General features: G+C 36.5%; 3 protein-coding genes across 3 annotated transcripts; 1 reads left to right on the top strand and 2 right to left on the bottom strand.

The window, feature by feature from the left end:
* Window positions 1–353: 353 nt before the first annotated feature.
* On the bottom strand, window positions 354–1109 carry LOC113316620. Its single transcript, XM_026564782.1, has one exon. The coding sequence runs from the start codon at window positions 1107–1109 to the stop codon at window positions 354–356; it is 756 nt and encodes a 251-aa protein (XP_026420567.1).
* A 13469-nt stretch (window positions 1110–14578) lies between these two features.
* Window positions 14579–15601, top strand: LOC113316619 (F-box protein CPR1-like). The gene has a single exon (XM_026564781.1). It carries the CDS (start codon window positions 14579–14581, stop codon window positions 15599–15601), a length of 1023 nt encoding a protein of 340 aa, XP_026420566.1.
* Window positions 15602–23149: 7548 nt separating this feature from the next.
* On the bottom strand, window positions 23150–24070 carry LOC113316618. The gene is made up of 3 exons (XM_026564780.1): window positions 23961–24070; window positions 23521–23708; window positions 23150–23436 (listed from the first exon to the last, which is right to left on the bottom strand). The coding sequence occupies exons 1-3, from the start codon at window positions 24068–24070 to the stop codon at window positions 23150–23152; spliced, it is 585 nt and encodes a 194-aa protein (XP_026420565.1).
* Window positions 24071–25012: the final 942 nt, after the last annotated feature.

Here is a 25012-nt window from a genome sequence, read left to right as displayed (position 1 = left end):
CCATTCCTCAATCAGCAGAGTGATGACCAAGGGATCACTGTGATCCTGGCTGTTCATTGGGACATCCTGAGCCGAGAAAATGATAGGTTGCACCATCCATGGTTCCATCGACAAAGTCTTTGCTACACTGAAAATTTCTTTTCCGTTATGGTCCCTTTTGTGGATTTTAGACATGATCCCAGGGTTCAGATTGTACTCTTGAGTGGCTGAATGCGAAATCATGTTGACAAACTGAGTGGATCTGTCGATTCGGACCTGATGGACAGGTGCATCGGGCGTAGCGGTTTCCTGGGTTGGGTGTTGGACGAATTGTCTCAGGTAACCATCTCGAATAAGGTGTTGCACGATGTCTTTTATTTCTCGGCAGTTATTTGTAGAGTGGCCTCGATACTGATGATAATGGCAATACTCCGGGTGACCTTGGTTTCCTCGAACTGTATCCCTCTTGATGCTGGGTATATGATGTCATTTCTTTTTTGGACCTCTTTGAAGATTTCTTCTAGTGGAGCATTCAAAGGAGTGTATGTTCTCGCCTCGTGACTCGGCCTCTTTCCTTTGGCTACCCATTCCTTCTTCCCATTTCCTCGTGTAGGTGGGCTCGGTCTCTTTTTGGGCCGTCTTTGAACGTCGTCCGATGTCGATTTGGGTGCTGTGCTAGCCTCTTGCACTCTCCTATCCCTTGATTCCTCCTGAATTTCTTCTAGGGCGATGAAATGCTCTTGCATTTTCCTCATTTCTTTCAATGTCTGTGGTTTTTCAGTAAACATGGCTATCCATATGGGGTCCGACCTCCCTAATGCATTTTCGAACCCGAATATCTGCTGGTCGACTGGTACTTTCCCAATTTCTATGCACAAATTTATCCATCGATCGGTCAACGACCTAAGTGGTTCTCTAAACCGTCGGGCCAAGGTGAATAACTTGTTGACCCTGGGCCGAGGTCTGTTGTTGTGCATGTAAGTTTCGAGGAAGGCTTCGACTAGAGTCTCATAACTGTCAACTGTTCCTGGTGGGAGATTGTAGAACCACTTCCTTGCCTCGCCATCCAGGGTTGCCGGGAAGAATTTACATATTACCACCTCATGGTTCTTCCATTGGATTAGGGACATAGTGTACATCTTCAAATGCTCGACTGCGTCTCCCGTATCGTCGAACCTAGATGGAAATGTGGGGAGCGTGACTCGGGTGGGGAGTCCCTTATTTCTAGCTCTTGGGTGAAAGGGGTCCTCTCGGCCTCGCTTATGACCTCGGCTAGCTTATCTTCTTCGCCGCTTCCTGACAGCTTCCTTATCTTTTCTTCTAACTCCCTTAGCTTGGATTCGGTTGCATTGTCGGCACTTGTGTCTCTCTGTTGATGATTCCTCTCGCGCCATTCGTCTTCTGTTGATGAATCCTCGGGTGGACCGTACCCTCGGATAGGTGGTGTCGGGGGTTGTCCTGATCGGACAGAATTGCTCGGTCCTGTCGTTGGTGGTACTCGCCCGGCTCGGCCTTGGTGACCCGATGTCCCTCGGCTGGAAGACCCTCTTGACCTCGACCTAAGTCGTTCTTGCTCTCGTTTGAGTGCTTCTTGATTCTCAACTTGTCTCCTGGTGTTTCATCTATGGGCATGTCGGATTAGCGCCTCCTCATCATCTTATGTATCTGATGCGGTGAGTCCATCTATTTGATCATCCCTCCTCTGAGTTGAGACGATTCTCTCCATAGGAGAGGGGTCATCGTCTCGTCCCAAATCGATTTCCTCATCCATAGTCGGCATACCCCTTACAGCTGCTCGTGATTCATCAGGTGGTGGATGCCCATCACTTCACTGCCTCGGCCCCGTTACTCCTCCTTGCATGCTACTTCCAGTGATTGTGCGGTTTCTCAGAATTCTCCCCATCCCTGACGTGCTAGCCATCGGACACAGTATGCTGTAATTCTGAGAGTCGTTCCTACCTACGTCAGCAGAAACAGACAACACCTTACTTTGACCTGTTTTTGAAAAGTTTCTCTAATACGTACGGTTTTAAAGGAAAAAGGTGACTGACACCAAGACTAAGTTTCAAAAATACGATTCCCTCTACTCTATCATGCTGACCTCGCAAGTCTGCCTTGTTTTGACTCTAAGTGTTTTTTTTAGACGGGTATCATGCTACGTCGCTTTCAAGGTAGCACGATGTCGCTTTCAGTACCACGACTCTGCATTAACTACAATTTGTCCTACATTCCCTAGACTCCAAATCATTAAATCCTAGTTCTTTGCGAGTAAAAGATCCAAATTCGTACTTTTTATGAGGTCAGCACACCACATTAAAATTTGGATCAAAACTTATGAACTTCCTTGGAACTACACAGGGATGTCTTCTCTGAATTCCTTGGGTTCTTTCGCCGGCGACTGATAATCTCGTCGTGCTATTGTTTTGGCATTTTCACAAGCCAACATGGAACCTCAAGCAACTTCAACCATACATCGAAGCTGTTATTTGGGAGTTTTAGAGGTATTTCGTTGTTGAACTCGTATGACAAAAACTAAGATTGAAATACGGAGATAAGTGCGAAAACTAATACGAAAACGAAGATTGAAACATGAAAATAGACTCGCCTCCGAGCATGGCTAGTCGATCTGTTATCAGGATCCTTCCCTGGCCTCGACCAAACGCTAACAGCGTTATTTGGGAGATCTTGAAGGATTCACTATCAACTCGACTGCTCAGAATTGACCCAACTGAAAATACTTGCTAACGACACGCCTTCAACAATGAAAACTCAACCATATCAACAAACTTCAAAACTAAACAAACATAAACAGACCTCACCAAACAGAGTTCATCCCATAGCATCAACTAACACACAAGGTGTTCTTAGGAGCTTTTGGATCGTCTCTTTTGGCACACGCATCCAAGATATCCGGAGAACTTAGACGTTCCCCTTAGTCGGCGCCAGAATGTAGTGGCATAAACCATACACTACACCCAACGGTATAGAAGATGAATTAAAACTAAGTAAAGATGCACAACAAACATATACACAAAGATATATGTGGTTCGGTATGATTACCTACGTCCACGGGGTGAAAGGAAGAATGTTATTATTTCTTTCCTTTGATTACAAGGTGTTCTCTCCTTCTCAAATGGTGTAACTCTCAAACTCTCAAATGTAGTGTCTTGTTTCTCTCTCTTTCAACCTGCCTCTCTCTCTCGACCAACCCTTGTATTTATAGGCCAAGGTCGACGTTATAACAGAATTACAATGTTGGTCACATTACATCAATTTTAGTTGTTCCCTATCGGACCTGCACTGCTCACCCGACTTTCTGGTTTGACCGATAGAGTCTTGGTTTTTGATAGTTCTTCACCCGAGGCCGAGTCTTGATCGTCTGGTTAACACGATATCGCTCTTCTTTCTTCTTGTTCCTTTATTTGACCATCTTCCTTCGTCTGACCGAGTGCTTTCTGATCGTTCGCCCGACCTTTCAGGAGATAAAGGTCACGTCACATCCGACAACTGTTGGGCCATCACTTCCGACCCACGTGATACCTCGCTCTTTGCGCCGTTCGGTTCTATCCTGTGCTTCGCCGCTCTTTTTCCTTTGGTGTATCATAGCTTAGGATCTTGCCACCTAGCCTTGTGAATTATCTACACCTACACTTATATAAACCCAAAATGGAGGACTCTGAGATGGTAATCTCATAAGACCCAATGCAGTAGAGACAATATTGTTATGATTTTACGATGTCATTGTATTCCGAATAAAAGTTTCAAATTTTCAGGAAAAAAGAAATACTCAACTCAAGAAATGAAATTCTATGCACTTGGAAAGAATCCTGAATGAAAATGTTATTCTATTCAACTGATTTAATCTACTATCTCCGCTGGAGGATCAATAAATCAAGATTACGTACTCTAAATTAACTTTTGTTTGGCCTTTGTTAACTTGTATACCTGGGCACAGGTTAAGCATTAACAATTTTTATTAATTATATCAATTTTTGTCATGGAATTCTGCGCTTATACTTTTAACAACTGCTTTAAAAAATGCTGCACTTTTTCCGTAAATACCCTTAGAAAGTGGACGCAAAATGCAAACATGTTTTCCTCCTCCCCTGTAATTTCTAGGAAATATCGGAACCTCATTAAAAATTGAACACCGTTTTGGAAAAGATCAGCTCCTTAAGATTAAGATTAAACAATGCATCCAGAAATAGAAATCTATATCATGACATTTAATCATTCAAATCAAATAATTTGTTTAGAAACTATAAATCTAACATCATAAAATCCAAAATAAAATTACTAATTGCAATAACAATAGTTAGTTATCAATTGTCTTCACATTTAACCACACATACCAATTGATAAAAATTAAATCTACAAAATATGGGAGATTTTAAGGCTTTGAAGGTGATGATTTCTTATCACCATTAATGGATAAATGGGTGAGAACCAGGAACAGATGAAATCTCAACCCATAATGAAAAAAAACTCAAACCCATTGGAATCATCATCTCTATGTCTCTATATTTCATTTCTTTTAGCTAATTCATAATCATAGAACCTGATGATACCGATCATTAAAAAAATAAAAAATCAAATCTTGAGTATTATAGAATCAATGAATAGTTTGTTTGTTTCATAATTTAGGGATTCACATTGTGAATAAATGGGAGAAGAAGATATAAAAAGGAAGATGAAGAGGGAAATAGAGAACTTCGTGATTATCAGTTGATTTTATTTTCTTTATTTAATAAAATTCAAGGACAATAACGGAATTTAAGTCTCGATTGCAGATAAAATTAATTTATTACTGATTTAATAGTGGGTTTATCTTTCGTAAGTAAATTAGTTCCATTATACCCTTGTTAACTTGTATATGGGTATACAATTTAACATGACACTTTTTGTTTTGATCTTCCGTCTTTTTTACCATAGAAATTAATTAATTCAGTATTCGTTCATATCTCTTGGAAATGTCTGCTTGCTACTTCTTTTAGACTAGGCTTTGATTTTCTCGCTATAGGAAGGTATATTAAGGAACCTGTATGGGTCATAGATTTGAAGTCCAATTTATCATAAGGAGAACAAAGTGGTTATACTGCAGTTTTGACTGATTTCTAATTTGCTTAGATATAGACTAAACAAACTTCACGAGATATGAGCCTTAATTAAGAGTGCAATCTTTTCTGTCGATGTTTGTGTCAATTCGATTCATTTCTAATATTCGGCTTGCTGATATGTGTCGAGAAGAAATTGAACGAAGAAAGGTCAGGGGAAAAAAAAGAAGTAGTTGTACATTGGGTTTTCACGCCCTATAACATGGCTGACCCGCACTACAGACTTTTAGTTTCCATCAGCCATACCTTAGCTACTACAGTCTAGCAAATTTTGTTAGTTGCTTATTGTTAGATTGTGTTAAAAAATGGCCAACTTAGTGCAATAGAGCGCTTGCTCTTAGAATACATGCAAGATTTTGATTTTTCACTTCGGTGGACACTAAGGATACACATGTTCTGCTTTGTTTTCTTCTTTTCTACGAAAATGTTCGAACTTTGTTCCAGATGTGGATCCATCAAGGATTTTTACACCATTTAATCATATACTAATATTTTTAGCAATGTTATCTGCAAAAAAGATACTTTTAGCAATGCGAAAATGTAGAAGACTTCTACCATAGTATTATGTGGTATTCCACTTTAAGCACAAGGGAGGCCAAAATCTGGTGCGTATGCACCGGGTAAGAGCTTGTATAACCAGAATACGTACAGAAAGAGTGTACATAATGAGTTTTTCCTATTTTCTTCCATGAATTTGAACCGAGTGTGTAAACATGAATTTCAGATAAATCAGAGTGATCATTATCATTAACTACTATTATCAACTTATAATCATCAATCTTACAATCGTGACAGAACCCATAAAGTTCAACACATGAGTTGTTAAATAATTGTGCTAGGATGGAATGTAATGGCGCTGCTTCGAAAATGGTGCTGCTTCATGCAAATTCTTAGGTTAAAAATTCATATTGTTAAATAATTGTGCTAGGATGGAACGTTTGGCTAGGATGGAATGGTGCTGCTTCACGGATTATTGATAAATCCATTGATCTTCTTCCTGTTCTTCAATTTTGTATTAATTTGTTAGAATTTCATGAATAATTGAGGGAACGGTTTGGAGATTTGTTCAAATTTGGTGTTACTTTAAGTTAATTGAGATAGTTTTAAGCATTGGGTGATACCTGGTTTTTGCATTTTCTTAACGAGATTTGTTTAATTTCGAATTTTAGGGCTTGTAGTCTTATGATAGGGTTTCCTAATTCTATTGTTATGTTTAGTGTTTCTGGATCATTCTTTTTCCCTGTCTTTGTTCCAAGTTTTGTTGTGGTCGTGAAGAAGAATGAGTTTTCTTCTTCTATTTTGTTTTTGTTCTTTAGGGCAGTTACAGAAAACGCCAAATGTTGAAAATGATATTGACGTGGGAAATACATGTATGTTTGTAACAATACAGGGAGACAAGCTAGAAGAGATGTTGCTGTAAATGATTATGTGAATGAAATGGGCGTATTTTGCTCAGATTCATAGGGATACTAATGATGTTGATGTTGCAGGTAAAAACCTGGTGTCGATCTTGTATCGAATCGGTCTTACAAGTACATGTACAGATCCAGGTACAGGTACCGGTCCACAAAATGAGGTAACGGTCAATTCCATGTACGAGTACCGGTTCCATCATAAACTCGTACTGTACCGGCTCATGTGCAGCTCTAATTGTGACTGGCTATCTACTTCAGGCATCAACAATTCCTTGTTTCTCTTAAACTTTTGGTAAATTATCTTCCTCCATGAGCTGTTTTTGTGCTTAGAATTTTTCCAAATCCAATTGACCAGTAATGCTTGATTGGTTTTGCGCAAACTTCTGACACCCAAACCTCCATTCGCCTTAGGCATACATATTTTGGTCCAACCAACCCACACCATCCTTTTCCTACCCTCCACAACACCCTTCAAGAAGTTCCTCATAATTATTATCATTCTTTTTTTAATGCTCACGTGCAAGTGAAACAACGACAAAAAATAAATAGGTAGACTAGCTAAACAGCTTTTTATCAAAACTAATCTACCTGCTTTATTCAACTTCTTCAGTGAGCTCCTATTGACATACCAAGGTAAGTGAAAGGAAGCTTTTATGTCTTGCACCCTAGTTCTCTTGCAAGAAAGTTAATAACCTCTTCAGCACCTATATTAATCATGATACTTTCCTCCAGGTTCAACTTCAAACTAGTAAGTGTTTCAAAAACAACTAGAATAATTAGCAGTCTTCTTACTTCTTCCATACTTGTGTCAATAAAAATAAGAGTGCCATCGACAAATTGAAGGTGAGAGATAATAGTACCTTGTTCCACCACTTTGAAACCAGCAAGTTGCGCTCTCTCAACGGCATCGTTAATCAATTTAGACAGAATTTCCACCACTAATAAGAATAAATACGGAAATAATGCATCGCCTTGTCTTAGTCCATTACTAGAACACCCACTAGTCGTTCACAAACAGCCGACTAGTTCATCACAATTTGTTTTATTTTAAAATAAAGTGATCGCTGAAAATCATGCTAATCAATCCAAAATTAGTGGATTGAAATTGAACGACTAGTTCTTCGTCACAGCAAAACCAATAGAATCAAATTTAAACATGATTTTTATAAACAATTAGGTTTACTTTTAACATTTTTGGAATTTTATTTTGCTTGAACATTTCCTACTTTCTCTGTTGGCATATTTTTGATCCAAAATCAAAAATTAAAAGAAAAAATTAAACAAAACATGAGTGGTGGTGGTGATAGGTGAGTGGAGATGGTGTAGAAGATATGATCAGGTGGTAAAACGGTGAACAAGAATCATGTTGGGCATGGTGGTAGTTATGAGTGAAAAATAGGAGAAGTGTGGGTGGCAAATAGGTGCGACCATTTAATGTTTGACAGATAAAAATTCAAGTTTTACATGCATGTTAAACAGAGACACTCATGAAATATTTCTTGAATGGTACACTCGTACTAGTTAACACATATAATTCAAAATTGCGTTTCAATAATTGGGCTAAGTTGCAAATTAATATTCTTCATTATGATCAGAATACATAATTCTTATAGTATTAGACAACCTTTCTGATATATTACTTGTTATCTATCTGATACGGTTATTATAGTCAGGAAAAAAAAAATATACAATGACAAAGCAATTTGATTTAGTTTTCTTCAACATTTTAACCTCTTTTTTTTTTGGTAAGTATCTGTTTTAGTTCAGTATGATTTTTTTTTTTGTCCTTTATAAGAGCCATCTCTTAAATAACACTAGAAATGAAAAAAATAAGAGCCACAAAAATTACGTGAAACAATAAATAAACAACACAAATTAGTTGATGTCAGAATATTGTGCTTTTGAAATGGAATTTATGGTTGATTTAGTTTTACCTTCATTGTTTGTTTGATGGGAAAAATTGTTTGTCAGAATACAGCTTATTGCTCGGCTCCTGTCCAATTTTTTGGTTCATACTGAAAACGAGCTTGATTCATTATTGATGTAATATTTTTTTATCAAATATTTTGTTAAAAAAGAAAAAGCAAAATTGAAGGGGAATATATTCATTCGGACTCCAAAATATCTGATGAAATGTGGGCTGCTGTTATAGCTACGGGTGTAAACTCGGGAAGGCCGGGCCGCCCGGCCCAAAAACTAAGACAGGCTGGGCAGGCCAGGATTAATATTTGCGTGCCCGTAAAAAAACTCAGGCCGGGCAGGCCGGGTACAAGTAGATAATTTTCTACCCAAAGTCCGCCTAAAGCCCGCTTCTTATACGGGCAGGCCAGATCGGGCCAGACAGGCCATTATTTTGAAAATATTTTTTTTTCTTAAAAAAGTTTAAATTTTCAAATAGATGGTATTAAATTTATTTATTTTTAATACAATATCTTTTTCTTTCTAACATTGCATATCATAAGTGATGGTATTATTTTATATTTAGATTACAATGACAAATTTCTTATTTTAGCCAGTACAATAAACTTTCTAAATAAGAAAATATATTACCGTTAATGTTCTGAAAAGGTTAATTATAAGTAAAAACAACTATATATTTTATTTTTCTAGATACACAATTGACAATTATAAAGTGGTAACTTTTAAGTCTTATTAATAGGATACTAAATGATTGATGGCATAAAGAAGGCTTTCAGGCCGGGCACCAGGCCGGGCACCAGGCCGGGCATCATAATTAATTGTAAAACCCGAGCCCGTGCAATAAATTAATCCATGCCAGGCGGACCGCGACGGGCCATAACAGACTTTGGGCTACTTCAAGTACAGGCAGGCTCAGGCGGATACAGGCTGACCGATTATTTTCGGGTATTATTTAGGGAAAAATATCGTTTGGTCCTTTTTTAGGTGGTCCCATGTCTGTTTAGTCCTTTGGGAAAACTCCTCTACTGTTTGGTCCATAATAATCTAAAAATATAAAACAGACAAAATTACCCTTTTGTGTTAATTTTTACTTATTTTCTTGTAGCAGTTCATTCGTCAAAATGAACTCTTGTTAATTTCTACTTATTTTTCAGAAAACATATAAACCATAGTTCACTCCAGAAATGAACTCCATATAAAAACCTAAAAAGACCAGAGTTCATTCCAGAAATGAACTCCATATAAAAACATAAAAAAGCAGAGTTCATTCCAGAAATGAACTCCATATAAAAACCTAAAAAAACAGAGTTCATTCCAGAAATGAACTCCATATAAAAACCTAAAAATAGCAGAGTTCATTTCAGTAATGAAGTTCATTCCAGGAATGAAGTTCATCTTAAGCAGCAGCAGCAACAACAACAACAAAACGCATAAATCTTCATCTTCTTCATGATCATCTTCATCGACTTCACTAACAGCAACAACATCAAATCTTGATTAACAACACCAAAAAAATCAAGATCCAAGATGAAGATTTTAGATCCGAGATGAAGATTGAAGGTTATATTAGTTTTCTTCATCGTTTTCTTCTTCTTCGTCATACACAACAGCAGAAAATCTTCAAAACTCCATCATCTTCATCTTCTTCAACAGCAGCAACAACAAATAGTGACGAAGAAACACATAAATCTCCGTCGTCTTCATCATCATATTCAACAGCAGCATTAACAAATAGTGACAAATAAACCAAAAAAATTCGTCGTTCTTCATCGTCTTCATGAGTAGCAACAAAAAAAAATGGAGAGGAGAGAAACTAGATCTGAAAGTAGGAGGAGAGAGAAAGTAAATCTGAAAATAAGATATTTTTTAGTGATTTTTTCTATATATATGGTCCCAAAGGGATATTTTTGGCACAACCTAGAGACAATTACATCATCCATGACGTCATCCTAGGACCAAACCATAATTTTTAGGACCAAACTATAATTTATTTTTCCAAAAAGGCCAAACAGGCAGTTGAGTCAACTGGACCAAACTCATCCTAATATATTATTTCTAGGCAATGTAGTCAATTTCGGCCATCTTGTCAGGAATTCCGCCGGAAATTCCGTTTCTGGACCAACGTAACACGAAATGCAACTTTCCGCCGAAACGGAAAATGCCCGGGATGTAATCGAAATTCCGGCCGAGATTGGACATAATAAACCGGAATTCCGGCGAGAAAATACACAGAAAGAAAACAAAGTTGTTCGAAAAATTGGTTCGAGTTAATAACTTAACATCACTTTCTCTGACCGTCAGAGAAAGAAAAAAAACCAGAAAGAGATCGAGAGAAGAAAAAAGAGAGGGAGTTAGATCGAGAGAGAAATATTTCCAGCGAGAGAAGTAGATATAGATCGATATAGAGACTAGAGAGTTTGGTGACTTGGTCGGGTGCTACAGACGAAGAGTTTCAGGAAGATTAGGTTTTCAATCAGAGAAGATTAGGTGTTCAATCAGAAAACAAGTAAGTAATCCAAACCCTTTCTTTATTTTTGTTAAAATAGACTGTTGCATGATGTTTTTATTGATTATAATCGAAGTTGAGATGATTGATGTTCTTAAATTTAGGGTTTATGTAATTAGGATTTATCTGAAATTGGGAATTGTTGTTCAGAATTACGATGTTGTTGTTATCTGGATTTCATCATGTAAGTCAGAGATAAGATGTTGTTATATCTGATTGTGTTTAGAAAAATCAATTTAGTCCAAGATGCTTAATATATGATAGTATGATATCAATTTTTGTTTCTGATTGTGTTTAGAAAAATCATTGTACTTGTTATATTTCCAATATTTTCATTCAAACTTCAAATAAATAGATAGAGATACTGAATTTGACATTATCAGTAGTTGGAAGAGGAATCCACCAAGATACAGATTAATCATTATCAGTAGTTGGTAGATGATTGTGAGTCTTGTGACGCCAATGCGGAAGGAGTTGGGCAAAGTGGTGGGACCTTAGCAGCTGGAACCGAAAAAGAGCGTATCATCTCTGGGAAAGATGCAGTAAGTTCTCTTCAAATATTTTGATGTATAATTTTAAGGTCATTGAGTTTAACTTTCACCTGACTATCCAATTGATTGTCATCTTGTTTACCACGTCCTAGTCTGCATTGTCCAAAATGTCCAAACCTAGGTGGTTACTGTGTAATACAGTGTTGCGAGTCTTGTCACCCGTAAACAAGCCCAAATAAAAAGAATATAATTTAGATCTGCATTGCAATGGAGGGTTTTTCAAGGTATTTAGATAGAGCTGCGAGTTTGTGTTTGTTCAATGGTTTTTCTACGGTGGAAGGTGGAAAGATGGTGAATCATTTACATTATGCTGATGATACTATTCTGTTTGGGGATAATAAGAAGGAAGAGCTTTCAAATATGTTTTCTATTCTTCACTGTTTTGAGTTCATTGCAGGCCTTAAGGTTAACACTTCAAAAACTAGGCTTATTGCAATTGGAGAAGTGCCAGACTTAAAAGAATGGGCAGAAGATTTTGGTTGCAAGACGGATACTTTGCCTTTCATGTATTTGGGAATGCCATTAGGAGCTAAACAGAATAGTACCACTATTTGGAATCCTGTCATTGAAAAGTTTGATGCTAGATTATCTTTCTGGAATCAAATTTCACTATCTAAAGGTGGTAAGATGGCTCTTCTTAAACATATTCTTACTGCTATTCCTTTATATTATTTTTCACTTTTCAAAGCTCCAATTTCCGTCATTAACATTTTGGAGAACAAAATGAGGAACTTTTTATGGGAGTATAAAGATTCAGGAAGTAAGAGCTCTCATTTAATCAATTGGAAGATGGTTATGGCTGGAAGAAAAAGAGGAGGGTTGGGAATTCTGAATCTTAGGTTGATGAATCAAGCACTTTTGGCTAAATGGAGTTGGAGATTTGGGGTGGAAAAGGCGCAGCTGTGGTGCAAACTTATGGTGGAAAAGTATGGCTCTGATTTCTCTTACTGGACTCCAAAAAAAGTTAAATCTCCTCGTGGTGTCTCTTGTTGGAGAACTATTGTTGATTGTAGTAATCTGGTAACACAATATTATTCTCTTAGAATACATTCAGGTACTCTCACTTCTTTTTGGCATGACAGATGGCTTAGAGACTCTTGTTTTATGGACTCTTTCAATAATATGTACAAACTAGACAAGGGGTACAATGCTAGTGTTGCTGATCATATTACAGCAGATGGATGTTGGAAGTTTGTTTTTAAGAGAAATCTAACAGATGCAGAATCAAACTCTCTAGCTGCTCTTTTGCAGATTATCGGTTCTACACCTCCTACTCTACAAGGCAGATCTGATTGCAGAAGATGGTCGTTGCACTCAAGTGGAGTTTTCTCAGTAAAAACATTATATGCGGAGTTAAACAGCAATGCAGGAAATGATAACTTTCCTCATGGCTTTGTCTGGATTACAGGTATTCCACCTAAAGTTAATTTTTTACTGTGGTGTGCTGTTCATGGAAAGTTGAATTCGAAAGATATGATGCAAAACAAAGGGATGGATATTCATAGTTCTTGCATTCTCTGTGGAGACAGTAATGAATCTCAAGATCATGTTTTCATACATTGTAAGGTGGTTCATAAGATATGGTCCTCTGTTACACCAATGGATCAATGGGCATGGGTATTCCCTAACTCAATGGTTAACCTAGCAAGGACCTGGCAGAACGATCATTATTCTACTCATAGTAAAAGTGTTTGGAATCTTATTCCGGCAGCTGTGGTTTGGATTTTATGGAGGGAAAGAAACTGCCGCACTTTTGAAAATAATTATGTGTACAAAACTGATGACGACTTGTGTTTACAGGTTAAAACTCTTGTGCTAATGTGGGCTGCTAGTGTAGGTAATAGAATTCATTTGAACTTCTCTTACACTGTTCATCATTGGAGTACAGTCTTTCTGTAATCTGTTGTATTTTGCTTTGTTCTACCTCTGGTAGATTATTTGTACATTCTTTATCTTTGAATAAATATCTCAATTCTGATCAAAAAAAAACCACCTTAACAGGATGACTGAGCAAACCACTACTTGTTGATGATAACAAACTTCTTTTATCTTTTGTTCTTCTTTACACCGCTTTGTGTTTTTAGCTGAAAGTTCCCCTTGGCAGCACCCATCTTACTAAAAAGTAAGCTAGCACCCCTATTGCTGATTCTCTCTTATTCATTTTTTTTATTGCATAGGAATGTAGCATTTGCTTAGCGAAGTATGCAGATAATGAGGAACTGAATGAACTTCCCTATGCCCATTTCTTTCATGTGGATTGTGTAGACAAATGGTTACAGAAAAAGGGCTACTCGTTGTTGCTGAGAATGACGGAGTTACTCAAGATGATGATATCTATGATTATTCAAGTTATGTTGATTAGCACTGTAATGTTGTTGTTTAAGTAACATTTTAGACCATGAACTGAAGTTGTACTAATTTCTCTTTTAAGTAACATTTTAGATATGTTCTGGATTATTAGTTAAGTTTGAAGTGTTTCCATTTTTGTGTTTTTTTTTGTTCGTTTTTTGTTGGATTGATCGTATTTCATTATATCATAACATATGTAGAAATTATATATATAAAAGTTGGAACCGAGATTACACCGAGATTTGGAAACGGAATCTCCCCGAGACAACGTTGTACCAGTGTCTCGCTCGGGACCGAGAAAAACCGGAATCCGAGATCGACTACATTATTTCTAGGACATATTGGTATTTCCTACTATTATTTACACCCCTAGTTGTAGCCAATTTTGTTTCGACCGAACTTTAGGGGGCCATGAATCCCCAATTCACAGCCCGTTATTGGCTTTCTAAACCCAACTGTTTGACTCGTGTATTTCCATGACGTGTGTGATTGGTTTTTGAAGGTTATATATATATATACCGTCTTGTGCTCACAAAACCCTAAACATATATCATCATGCAACAGCTCGTGGAAAAAGAAATTTTATCTCGCATCAAAATCATGAAGACAGAAACCACAATATCAAGCCTACCAGAAGATATTATCATCGATGTACTTTCGATGCTGCCAGCCAAATCAATCATGCGATTCAAGTGTGTATGCAAATTCTGGTTAAAATTATTCAAAAAACCTGATTTTATAAAGATGCATCGTAACCATGCTGTTGAAAATAATAACTACAGTGTCTTTTTAGATGCAACGTATTATTTTCGTCGCGGACCAGTACCATCTTATTATCGTGTAGATTTCGACGCAGCTCCGGGATCATCCTTGAATAATAAGGCTGTTAAGATTAACTTACCATCGTCGAATGTCAAATTCAGCAGCTTTATTGGTTCATGTAATGGAATATTATGCTTCTGTCGTTTCGATTATGTTAATTCGGTTACACTTTGCTTATTATGGAACCCATCTACTCAAGAATTTAAGGACATAGTTCATAAAGAACCATATAGTATTAAGGAGGTTATGGCATATGGGTTTGGTTACGATCATAAGATTGATGATTACAAGTTAATATTAATGTTCCAGTTCAACTTCAATTCTGAAATTCATGTTTACACACTAGGTTCAAGTTCATGGAAAATAATAGGAAATACTCCTCGTGTACATCGCGGCACCGGTGCAGATACGTATTCGTTGAAGCTTTTGAATGGATCTATGCATTGGGTAGCAAGAAAGGTTGTAGTTACCGGTGATCAACAAACAGTAACTAAGGTTATAGTTTCTTTTGATATTGCTGAAGAGAAAACCAAAGAAATCCAAATACCAATTGCAACTTGCTTACTGGTTGAAGAAGAATACAAGCTCAGAAATGTAGAACTAGTTGCGCTTGGGAACGAACTTCACCTCTCAGTTGTGTCAGGGAAAGCTTCAGACATATTTGAGTTGTGGGTGATGGAGGATTACGGTGTTGTAGATTCGTGGACTAAGCTTTTTAGTATTTCGAATAACTGGGGCTGGGGGACGCTGCTATCGTTCGATAAGAGCGGCAAGATCCTCCTTTTCACCGGTCATTGTTCACAAGGTAACCAGGTTAAGAAGACTTTAGTCTCTTATGACTTGAGATATGGAAGATCCACATTTTTGAATATCGATGATATGCCGGGAAGGTTTACTGCTGAAACTTTTATTGGAAATCTAGTTTCCCTCAACTCGGCCAGGTGAATTCTTAAAGTCATGTTTATAAAAAAATACCGTGGATGCCACAAAATGGAAAGAAGAGCTCTCTTAGACTTCAAATACTCTTTAGAAGATCCTTCTAATTGCTTGTACCCAAGTGAAAGTTGGCTTCATGCCAGACTCTCCTTAAATGTCCATGCTACCTTTTAAATTCCACGTCCAAACATGTTGTGCATTGAAATCTAGTATTGAGCCTTCGAAACAACGTATGATTGCTGGGTTTATTTTTAAATCAAACCCTAACCAAGTCCGTTTTAGAAGAATAGCACTCAAAATATTGAAATTTGAAAAACTATACAAATTTCGTCACTCCAAATACTGAAATTGGAAAAATATATGAGTATAAATTTTTAGATTTAAAGTCTACCAATTCTGATACAAAAATGAAGACTAATTACAAGTAGATAAGCATATGAATAGAGCCATTGAAATCAAATAAAGTTTTGCATAATAAGAAGCTACCAGTTGGACACACTTGATGAGGAGGAGTTGAGGACAAATCTTCTAAACTAATTTAAATTCTTTTTATTTTAGTTTTCTCCAACATTTCATATTTAATTTTAGTTTAGTATACTTTTTGTCTTTCATCCTCAACTATCATTTATATAGCAGTAAATTATCCTCGACAAAAAAACGGCAGTATTATTGTGATTGGACACAAAGTGAACAAGACAAATTAGTTAATGGAATGCTTTTTTTTGTTGTTGTTTTGTTTTGGGTAGACGGGCATCTATTACACAAAGTCAGCGATTAACCAAGCGGGGGGTAAGCCCTCCCTGTAGTAGCACATCCCATCATACTATGAAATGCAATGCTAACCTAGATTTCATGCTGGGCATGCAGGGAACCTCAATTTGTGCTGGCTGTTGTGTGTTAGTGATACACCGATACACATTATACTTAGCTCTAGCTAGCTAGGATCTCAGCCAAAGATTGCTGGCATCTTTTTTTCCGAGCAGCTTCCACTCATATATTTCAATGGAAGTAAGGAGCAACTTGACTTTGAAACCACCCAACTTAGTGTTGGGGTTATGCCCAAAAACAGCTGTTTGGCATTCGCATTTTATTTATTATTTAACAGTTCACTTTAAACATGTTTTGTAAAATATGGTCAAATATATTATTTGTAATTTATACAGTGAGAGATATAATATATTGGTGACATTTTTTTTCGTAATCTGTGTGAATTATTTTCATTTGTTAGATTATAACTTGCTACGATAATTACATATGCATTGTGATAAATCTCCGTCATAGAAGCGGAGACTTCTAAATATAGCAGGTTGATGTAATTGGATTACATCGAACCGGTCGGTTAGGTCTATTCATGGTATATCAGTCAATGAATGGAGCTAAGTTACTACTTTACGTAAGTTCTTAATCCTGAGAATATGTATATACCTTACGTGTATTTTGGTTATTTTGTCTTACGAAGCAGTGAGGTCATTTGGATCCAACATCTAGGTAAGATGGATAATCGTGAGTGCGCAGTAAGAATATATACATATTCAATATGGTATCCGTCTCAGATGTGTATTCCCTTGTATTATTGTACGAGAACTATTATTCTAGACTGGCCCGTGGTCATTTGAATTGTTTAAGTGATCATTAGAATAATAATATGAAAAGCACATCAAGGACCAAAATATAAATTCTGCACAGGAGTTGATGTGTAATTGTTACACCCCTATGAGAATTTATGAATATCGATATTAGTGGAGGGACTTACTATAAGAAAGTAGAAGAAGGGTTTTACTTTTATTAAAACAGATAATTTTAGACTGTTTGTCAATTACAAGTCTTTGGTGGAATGACTTGTAATTTCTTAATCGTATTTAGAATTGTGTGAGACACATATAATCCTATATAGTTAAGAAAAACTAAAATTGTTTGTAGCCCTAAAGATCCAATTGTATTTGGAAAAAAGGTATTTGAAAACAAAAAGAATAGCTCCTAATATGAATACTATACAAGGGGGGCAAGCTATCAAAGCTAGACACACGAAAGCTAAGAAAAACTAAGCCTTCTTGTTTTCCGGTCCTTATACAATTAAGTTAATTGTGAGAAAGCCCGACAACAAAAAACGTGTCTTCTTTTCACAGAGACAAAACCAAAGTTTTTCTTTTCTAACCAAAAAGCTACAGGAGCTTGTTTTTCTTCTTCCTAGTTCGTTTACACAGTTGGTAGTGAAACTTACGGCATCGATTTGACGAGGAATAAACTCAAGGGAAGGAGCTACGAAAGGAAAGGAGAGTTTGCTGTTTTCTGGATTTGGTGTAAGCTAGAAAAAGGTACACATATCTCTTAATCCTCTTTCTTATTATTAACATCTATGAAACAATGGGTTTTGATAGAAAATTTCTAAAACCAATTTCCGCTGCGTTTTTTATATCGAATCCTAACACACTTAGATCAGCAAATAAGTCCGACCATATTTCCTGTTTTCATTTCTCTCTTGTAATTTTTTTCTGACACAGGGTCACCGAGATCTCTCTTTCTCCCTCATGGTATGGCATAATATATGGCTCAGTTTTTAGTGGTTTGGAATACTGTGAGCATGCAGCAGGAGAGAGTTAATGCTGTCAATTTCTTATGCCCAGATGTAATGCTGCACTGCAGCTAATCGTCCGTATATCTCCGTTGAATAGATGCATTAAACCGACCAATGCATAGTGCCTGTTTTCATTTCTGTCATGTAATTAATTTTTCTTGTTGTTTTTCCTGAACAGAGGAGACAGGAAGTGGAGAAATGTACTCCCTCCGTCCAAATCATATCGAAAATGATATATATCCTCACCCCTTCCCCCATTTATATGTCATGCAGATATTGTTAATCTCTTAATATAATATGAGATCCCCTATTAATCCCAATCCAAGAAATCAATGACTAAAATCATTGCCACCTAACGTGGAAAAGAGTGCGGGAGGGGGAGTGTAGCAGCTTGGAAATTATATAGGCGGAGAAGCCAAATCACTTGGATTAAGAAAAGTTTATGGGTTTTATAAATGTACACCTTCTTTCTTAATTTACCCTTTACTTTTTATAAAAACTAGAAATATTAAAATAGTCTTAATAATATCATTAATAGGGTTATAATTGTAAAGAGTTGTCCAGGAAGTCGAAGTATACCTATATAAATGGAAAACCAAAAATTGATTTTCCGTCTATATAACTTAGATGGAGGGAGTAATTGATATTTAGGAGAACTAATGAAGACATTTTTTAATATACATGATCCCGATGCACATAAATTAATGAATCTGCTTTTGGCTTTCTGGGAGGTGCTTTTCTTTCTTTATTATGTTTTTTAATACAGGATGTACCAAAAACATTGTCAGGCAAGGATTAAAATGATGACTAAATCAGAAGGATAGCCAAAGATGCATATATAGAACATGCAGAAGGAGCGCCGGGAATAATGGCAATCGCGCAGGCATAAATACAGATTGGGGATGGTACTGTCGGTGCCTAGTGTTAGTTATTTTCAACATGCAATACCCAAAAATTTAGAGCTAGTTATTTTCAACATGCAATACCAAAAATTTAGAGCATGTTTGGTACAGTTTTTAAAAACAGTTTTCCATTTTTTGAAAACATATTATTTTTTCCTTGTTTTCATTTTCTAAAAATTGTTTTGTAGTATAAAAACTGTTTTTGAAAACCAAAAAAAATTAACTAAATCAGATCAAATGTAAAGACTTGTCTAAGGAATAGTGATACTGGCAATGACTCACTTGTAGTCATTCCTCCGGTCTTTTACTTTGTTCTGAAAATAAGAAGAATGAGCAAAATAGAAAAAACAGAAAACATAGAAAATAATAATTTGTTGTTTTCATTTTTTTGTTTTCAAAAACAGAACAAGTAGAAAACATTTTCCAGAAAATATTGCTACCTAACGCGTTTTCTCCTGATTTTTGTTTTCATTGTTTTAGAAAAACAGAAAACTGTTTTTGAAAACTATACCAAACAGACTCTTAGTTTCTCTCGTTATCCCAAAATTAGTTTCGGTGTTGGTGGTCCTTCTTTCTTTTCTTTTTCTTAATAGAAATGTTAAACTTGACTTAAGAAAAAAGGTAAGACTTAAAGTCCCCTACACATCGGAGAAATAAAGTCACCTGAAAGATGTAAATCGATAAGAAAAAACTATCTGCAATGATTAACAACTTTCCAGGGGTTATTAAATCCATGAAAGATGTAAATCTAAACCAATTCCTTACAGAACCCCAGTGATATAATTTTTCCTTAACTTCATTGATCAAGGTTTCTTCGCTACTTGGATATTTTTTTCCTGCCATAACTCTCTTATTCCATTCGTCCCATATCACCAAACAAATTGCAAAAATCAGACTGTCACTCCATCACTATGGATAATATAAGAGAAACATATCTTACGGCTAACCCTATTTTCCATGCACATACTACTTATAGAGTTTGGATACTTGGTGCCCTATTGATACGGTCCCACTAAAGTGGGCAACTACATAATAAACTGTCGTTTATAACAAATCCAAATGCTTTGTCATTGTATATGTATATGTTTTTTCTTGACTATAAGTAGCATGTCAGAGAGGTTGTCTGAATATAGGCATTATTTATTCCGATGGTAATAAAGATTTTTTTTCGAAGTTGAAGGTTATAATAAAAGAAACAAAATGCTCAAAATATTTGAGCAATAACAACGGGAGATACATAAGCAAATTCCCAGCACAACAAATGAAAGAAGTCTCTTGTTCTGCAATAACAAAAGACTGTGTAGAGAATCAAACAAACTAACGACAGTCAGCACCTAAACAAAGAAAACACATGCTCTGCGAGACATCAGCAAAACCTGCAATTTACACCTTCCTATGTCTACACCTCCACCACGTCATTCACACAGAAACAATCTCAAGAGATCGACCCAAAACACCTCCATTTATGCCTCATTGCAACTGAAAACAAACTGCAACTCGTCTGCCTACCTTTCCATTCATTCCATTTGCATAATAGTCTCCCAGTTACTCCATACAAGGATGAGGTTAACAAATCTGAAGGTGTCTGCTTTGCAAGACCAAAGAACCACAAAGTACTTGACATAATCAATAAGCTCAGCTATACATTTCCTCTTACCACCAAATACTCTCCCATTTCTCTCTTTCCAGAGAGTCCAACAAAATGAATATTGGATTATCTTCCTAATTCCTTTCCTCTGCCATTTAGAACATTGGTACTCCAAGCATCGAACAATTGCAGCAGGGTTTGCGGCAGTGGCCAGGAGATTTTAAAATATTTGATGAAGTAATCCCATAAACCAAAAGACAAAGTGCAGTGCATAAACATATGTTCAGTAGTTTCTCTGTGAGAGTTGCAGAAGACGCACTGATCACTTTCTATTTCAATTCCTCGATGACTTAACAAATCTCTCGTCAGAAGATAATTATGAAAACTTCCCCGTAAGATAAAGCTAACCTTGTGAGGGATGGTAGGCTTCCACAGATACTTCTCAAAACTGCACTCCGTAAACTCACCAGCCAACATCTCATAACATCTTTGTGAACTGAAGTTATCCATGATAATCATCTCATTTTCGCCTTCAACTAAAACAAGGACAGTAAGATCTCGCTTTAACAAGTCTCATTCAAGTTGTTCGTTGGCATCCAGACGTTTCTTAAAAGTAAAGCTTCATCTGTTATTACTTAGTGCATTTTCTATCGAAACTTCTTTCTCCTTGACAGCCTTAAAAACCACGGAGAATAAGTCCTTTAAGCATCATTCATTCAACCATTTATCCTTCCAGAATCTAATCCCCTTGTCATTCCTTACAGAAAAATGAGATACAGATTGCAAGCCGGACCCAAGTTGACCACGTTTTTCCATAAACTCCTACATTGTGACTAAGGCTGCACAAGAGCAGGTCTGGAGCCGGTGAACCGACCTAGAACGGAAAAACCAGACCGAAACCGGTGTCGACGGTACAGGTACCGGGAATGGAACATGAGAACTGGTGTAGACCGGGACAGGTACTGGTTATTACCTTATTCCCGGCCAACCCAGACCGGTAGTACCCAGTAATAACCTGAGCCATAGATTATAAGATTAGCATCAATCTTAACCGTCCACTAAGTATATATATTTCCAATTCTATTGACCTACTCACAGTTTCACTCGATTCTTTTTTAAGAAAAAGTTCTTCACTTCTTCGGTCTTCTCCACAGAGAGACACCACCACCACTCACCATTACAGCCTCCACCACCAAAATCACCACCTCCGTATTTTTCTTATTCTCTATTACTTTACATTTAGGTACAACGACTATAGAAGTAAATTAATTTAGGGTTCATGTTCAATTAATTTTGGAAAAATTAGGGTTTGTGGTTGTTCAATTGGGGGTTTAAATTGATGAATTAGAGAGAAGTTTCAGAAGATGGAGAAGATAAGGTGGCAAAATTGGCTAGGATGGAATGGTGATACTTCACGGATTATTGATAAATCCATTTATCTTCTTCATGTTCTTTAATTTTGTATTAATTTATTGGAATTTCATGAATAATTGAGGGAGCGGTTTTGAGATTTGTTCAAACTTGGTGTTACTTTAAGTTAATTGAGATAGTTTTAAGCATTGGGTGATGCCTAGGTTTTGTATTTTCTTAACGAGATTTGCTTAATTTCGAATTTTAGGGCTTGTAGTCTTATAGTAGGGTTTTCTAATTCTATTGTTATGTTTAGTGTTTCTGAATCATATTCCTTTTCCCTGTCTTTGTTCCAAGTTTTGTTGTGGTCGTGAAGAAGAATGAGTTTTGTTCTTCTATTTTTTTTTTTGTTCTTTAGGGCAGCTACAGAAAACGCCAAATGCGTAAAATGATATTGGCGTGGAAAATACATGTATGTTTGTAACAATACAGGGAGACAAGCTAGAAGAGATGTTGTTGTAAATGATTATGTGAATGAAATGGGCGTATTTTGCTCAGATTCATATGGATACTGATGATGTTGATGTTGCAGGTAAAAACCTGGTACCGATCTTGTATCGGACCGGTCTTACTAGTACATGTACAGGTCCAGGTACCGGTCAACTCCAGGTACAGGTACCGGTTCCATCAGAAACTCGGACTGTACCGGCTCATATGCAGCTCTAATTGTGACTGGATATCTACTTCAGGCATCAACAAGTCTTTGTTTCTCTTAAACTTTTGGTAAATTATCTTCCTCCATAAGCTGTTTTTGTGTTTAAAATATCTTCAAATCCAATTGACCAGTAATGCTTGATTGGTTTTGCGCAAACTTCTGACACCCAAACCTCCATTCGCCTTAGGCATACATATTTTGGTCCAACCAACCCACACCATACTTTTCCTACCCTCCACAACACCCCTCAAGAAGTTCCTCATAATTATTATCATTCTTTTCTCAATGCTCTCGCGCAAGTGAAACAACGACAAAGAATAAATAGGTAGACTAGCTAAATAACTTTTTATCAAAACTAATCTACCTGCTTTATTCAACTTCTCCAGTGAGCTTCTATTGGCATACCAAGGTTAGTGAAAGGAAGCTTTTATGTCTTGCACCCTAGTTCTATTGCAAGAAAGTTAATAACCTCTTCAACACCTATACTAATCATGATACTTTCCTCCAGGTTCAACTTCAAACCAGTAAGTGTTTCAAAAACAGCTAGAATAATTAGCAGTCTTCTTACTTCTTCCACACTTGTGTCAATGAAGATAAGAGTGTCATCGGAAAATTGAAGGTGAGAGATAATAGTACCTTGTTCCACCACTTTGAAACCCGTAATTTGCCATCTCTCAACGGCATCATTAATCGATTTAGACAGAATTTCCACCACTAATAAGAATAAATACGGAGATAATCAATCGCCTTGTCTTAATCCATTACTAGGTTTGAACTTTTTCGTTGAACTTGCATTACCTAGGGTTGAACTTCCATTAACTAGAACAGATAAATTTGAAGAAGAAACACACCATCTAATCCATGATATCCACTTATCCCCAAAGTAATGCTTTTTCAAAATTGTGAATAAGAAATTCCAGTTAACATTATCAAAAGCCTTCTCCATATCGATCTTACAAAGAATGTCAGGTTTCTTAGACTTCAACCTGTTATCCACACATTCATCGGCAATAAGAATCCCATCAAGAATTTGTTTATCATGAATAAAAGCTCATCGAAAATCATATATGAGCTTCGGAATTACTTTCTTTAATCTCTCAACCAACAGTTTGGAGAGAATCATATACGTGCTACCTATAATACTTATAGATCTAAAGTCCCTAGGTGTGCAAGAGTATTTATTCTTAGGAATGAGGGTAATAAAAGAGCAATTGAACCTCCAATCGATATAACCAAACCTATGAAAGTCCTTAAAAAGAAACATAATATCCTCTTTCAAAGTGTTCCAACAACTCTTGAAAAATTCATACGTGAAACCATCAATCCCAGGAGCCTTATTACTTCCCATCTTTTTTATAACACCCAAACCTCCTCCTGTGTAAAGTCCCTTTCCAGCCAAATCTTATCTTCCTCCTTTACTTTAGGAAAGTGAAGATTCTACATTTGCAAATTAACCTCATCATGTGAGTAAAGAGATTGATATAAAAAATTCTGATTATTCTTTTATGATGCTCTGATGAAAACAGTCCACTTCTCAAACTTGTAACTTGGCGATCGTGTTCCTCCTCCTCCTTGTGCTTGCAATTCTATGAAAATATCTTGTGTTGGAATCTCCCCATTTGAAGTCATTTTGTTTTGCTCTCAACTGCCATTTTATTGCCTCCGTGGTTTCTAAATTCTTCAACTTAATCTTTCATTGAAGTCTCTCCTCTAATTGGATATGTTGTAAAGAAATTGTTTCTTCTTGGATTTTCAAAACATGAATTCGACAAGTAAGTTCGTTCTTCTCTCTACCCACATCACCGAACTATTGAATTCTCCACGACTCAATAAGGTGTTTTAAGTTCCGCAGTTTTAAAAAGAATCTAGAACTAGAACTCCCTTGGAAAGTCATAACCTGCCACCAATGTTGAACTTTACTAGCAAAATCCTTATGTTCAACTCACAACCTGACGAGTTTGAAATACGGCTTTGCACACATTGAAGGCTCAGTAATCACCAATATTGTATTGTGATCAGAAATGGTCCTCGTTAGCACAACTTGAAGAGCACTCGGGAAAGCTTTTTCAAGGTCGTGGCTAAACAAGAATCTACCTAACCTGCAGAGGAGAGGGTTAGTGTGATTATTATACCAAGTAAACGATGATTATTTATCTCCAACTTAGTTCAATTATTAAAACTCAATTTTCAAATTATGTTTAACTAGTAACCACTCAAGAAATAATTCATTATTCATGAGTATCTTCAATCAACATGTATGTAGAACTTGAATTTTTATTGTTCAAACATC

Source organism: Papaver somniferum, chromosome 10 (assembly GCF_003573695.1).
Source record: "Papaver somniferum cultivar HN1 chromosome 10, ASM357369v1, whole genome shotgun sequence".
NCBI lineage: Eukaryota > Viridiplantae > Streptophyta > Magnoliopsida > Ranunculales > Papaveraceae > Papaver > Papaver somniferum.
The sequence above is the reverse complement of the archived record's forward strand: the minus strand, read 5'-3'. Positions and strand labels throughout refer to the sequence as shown.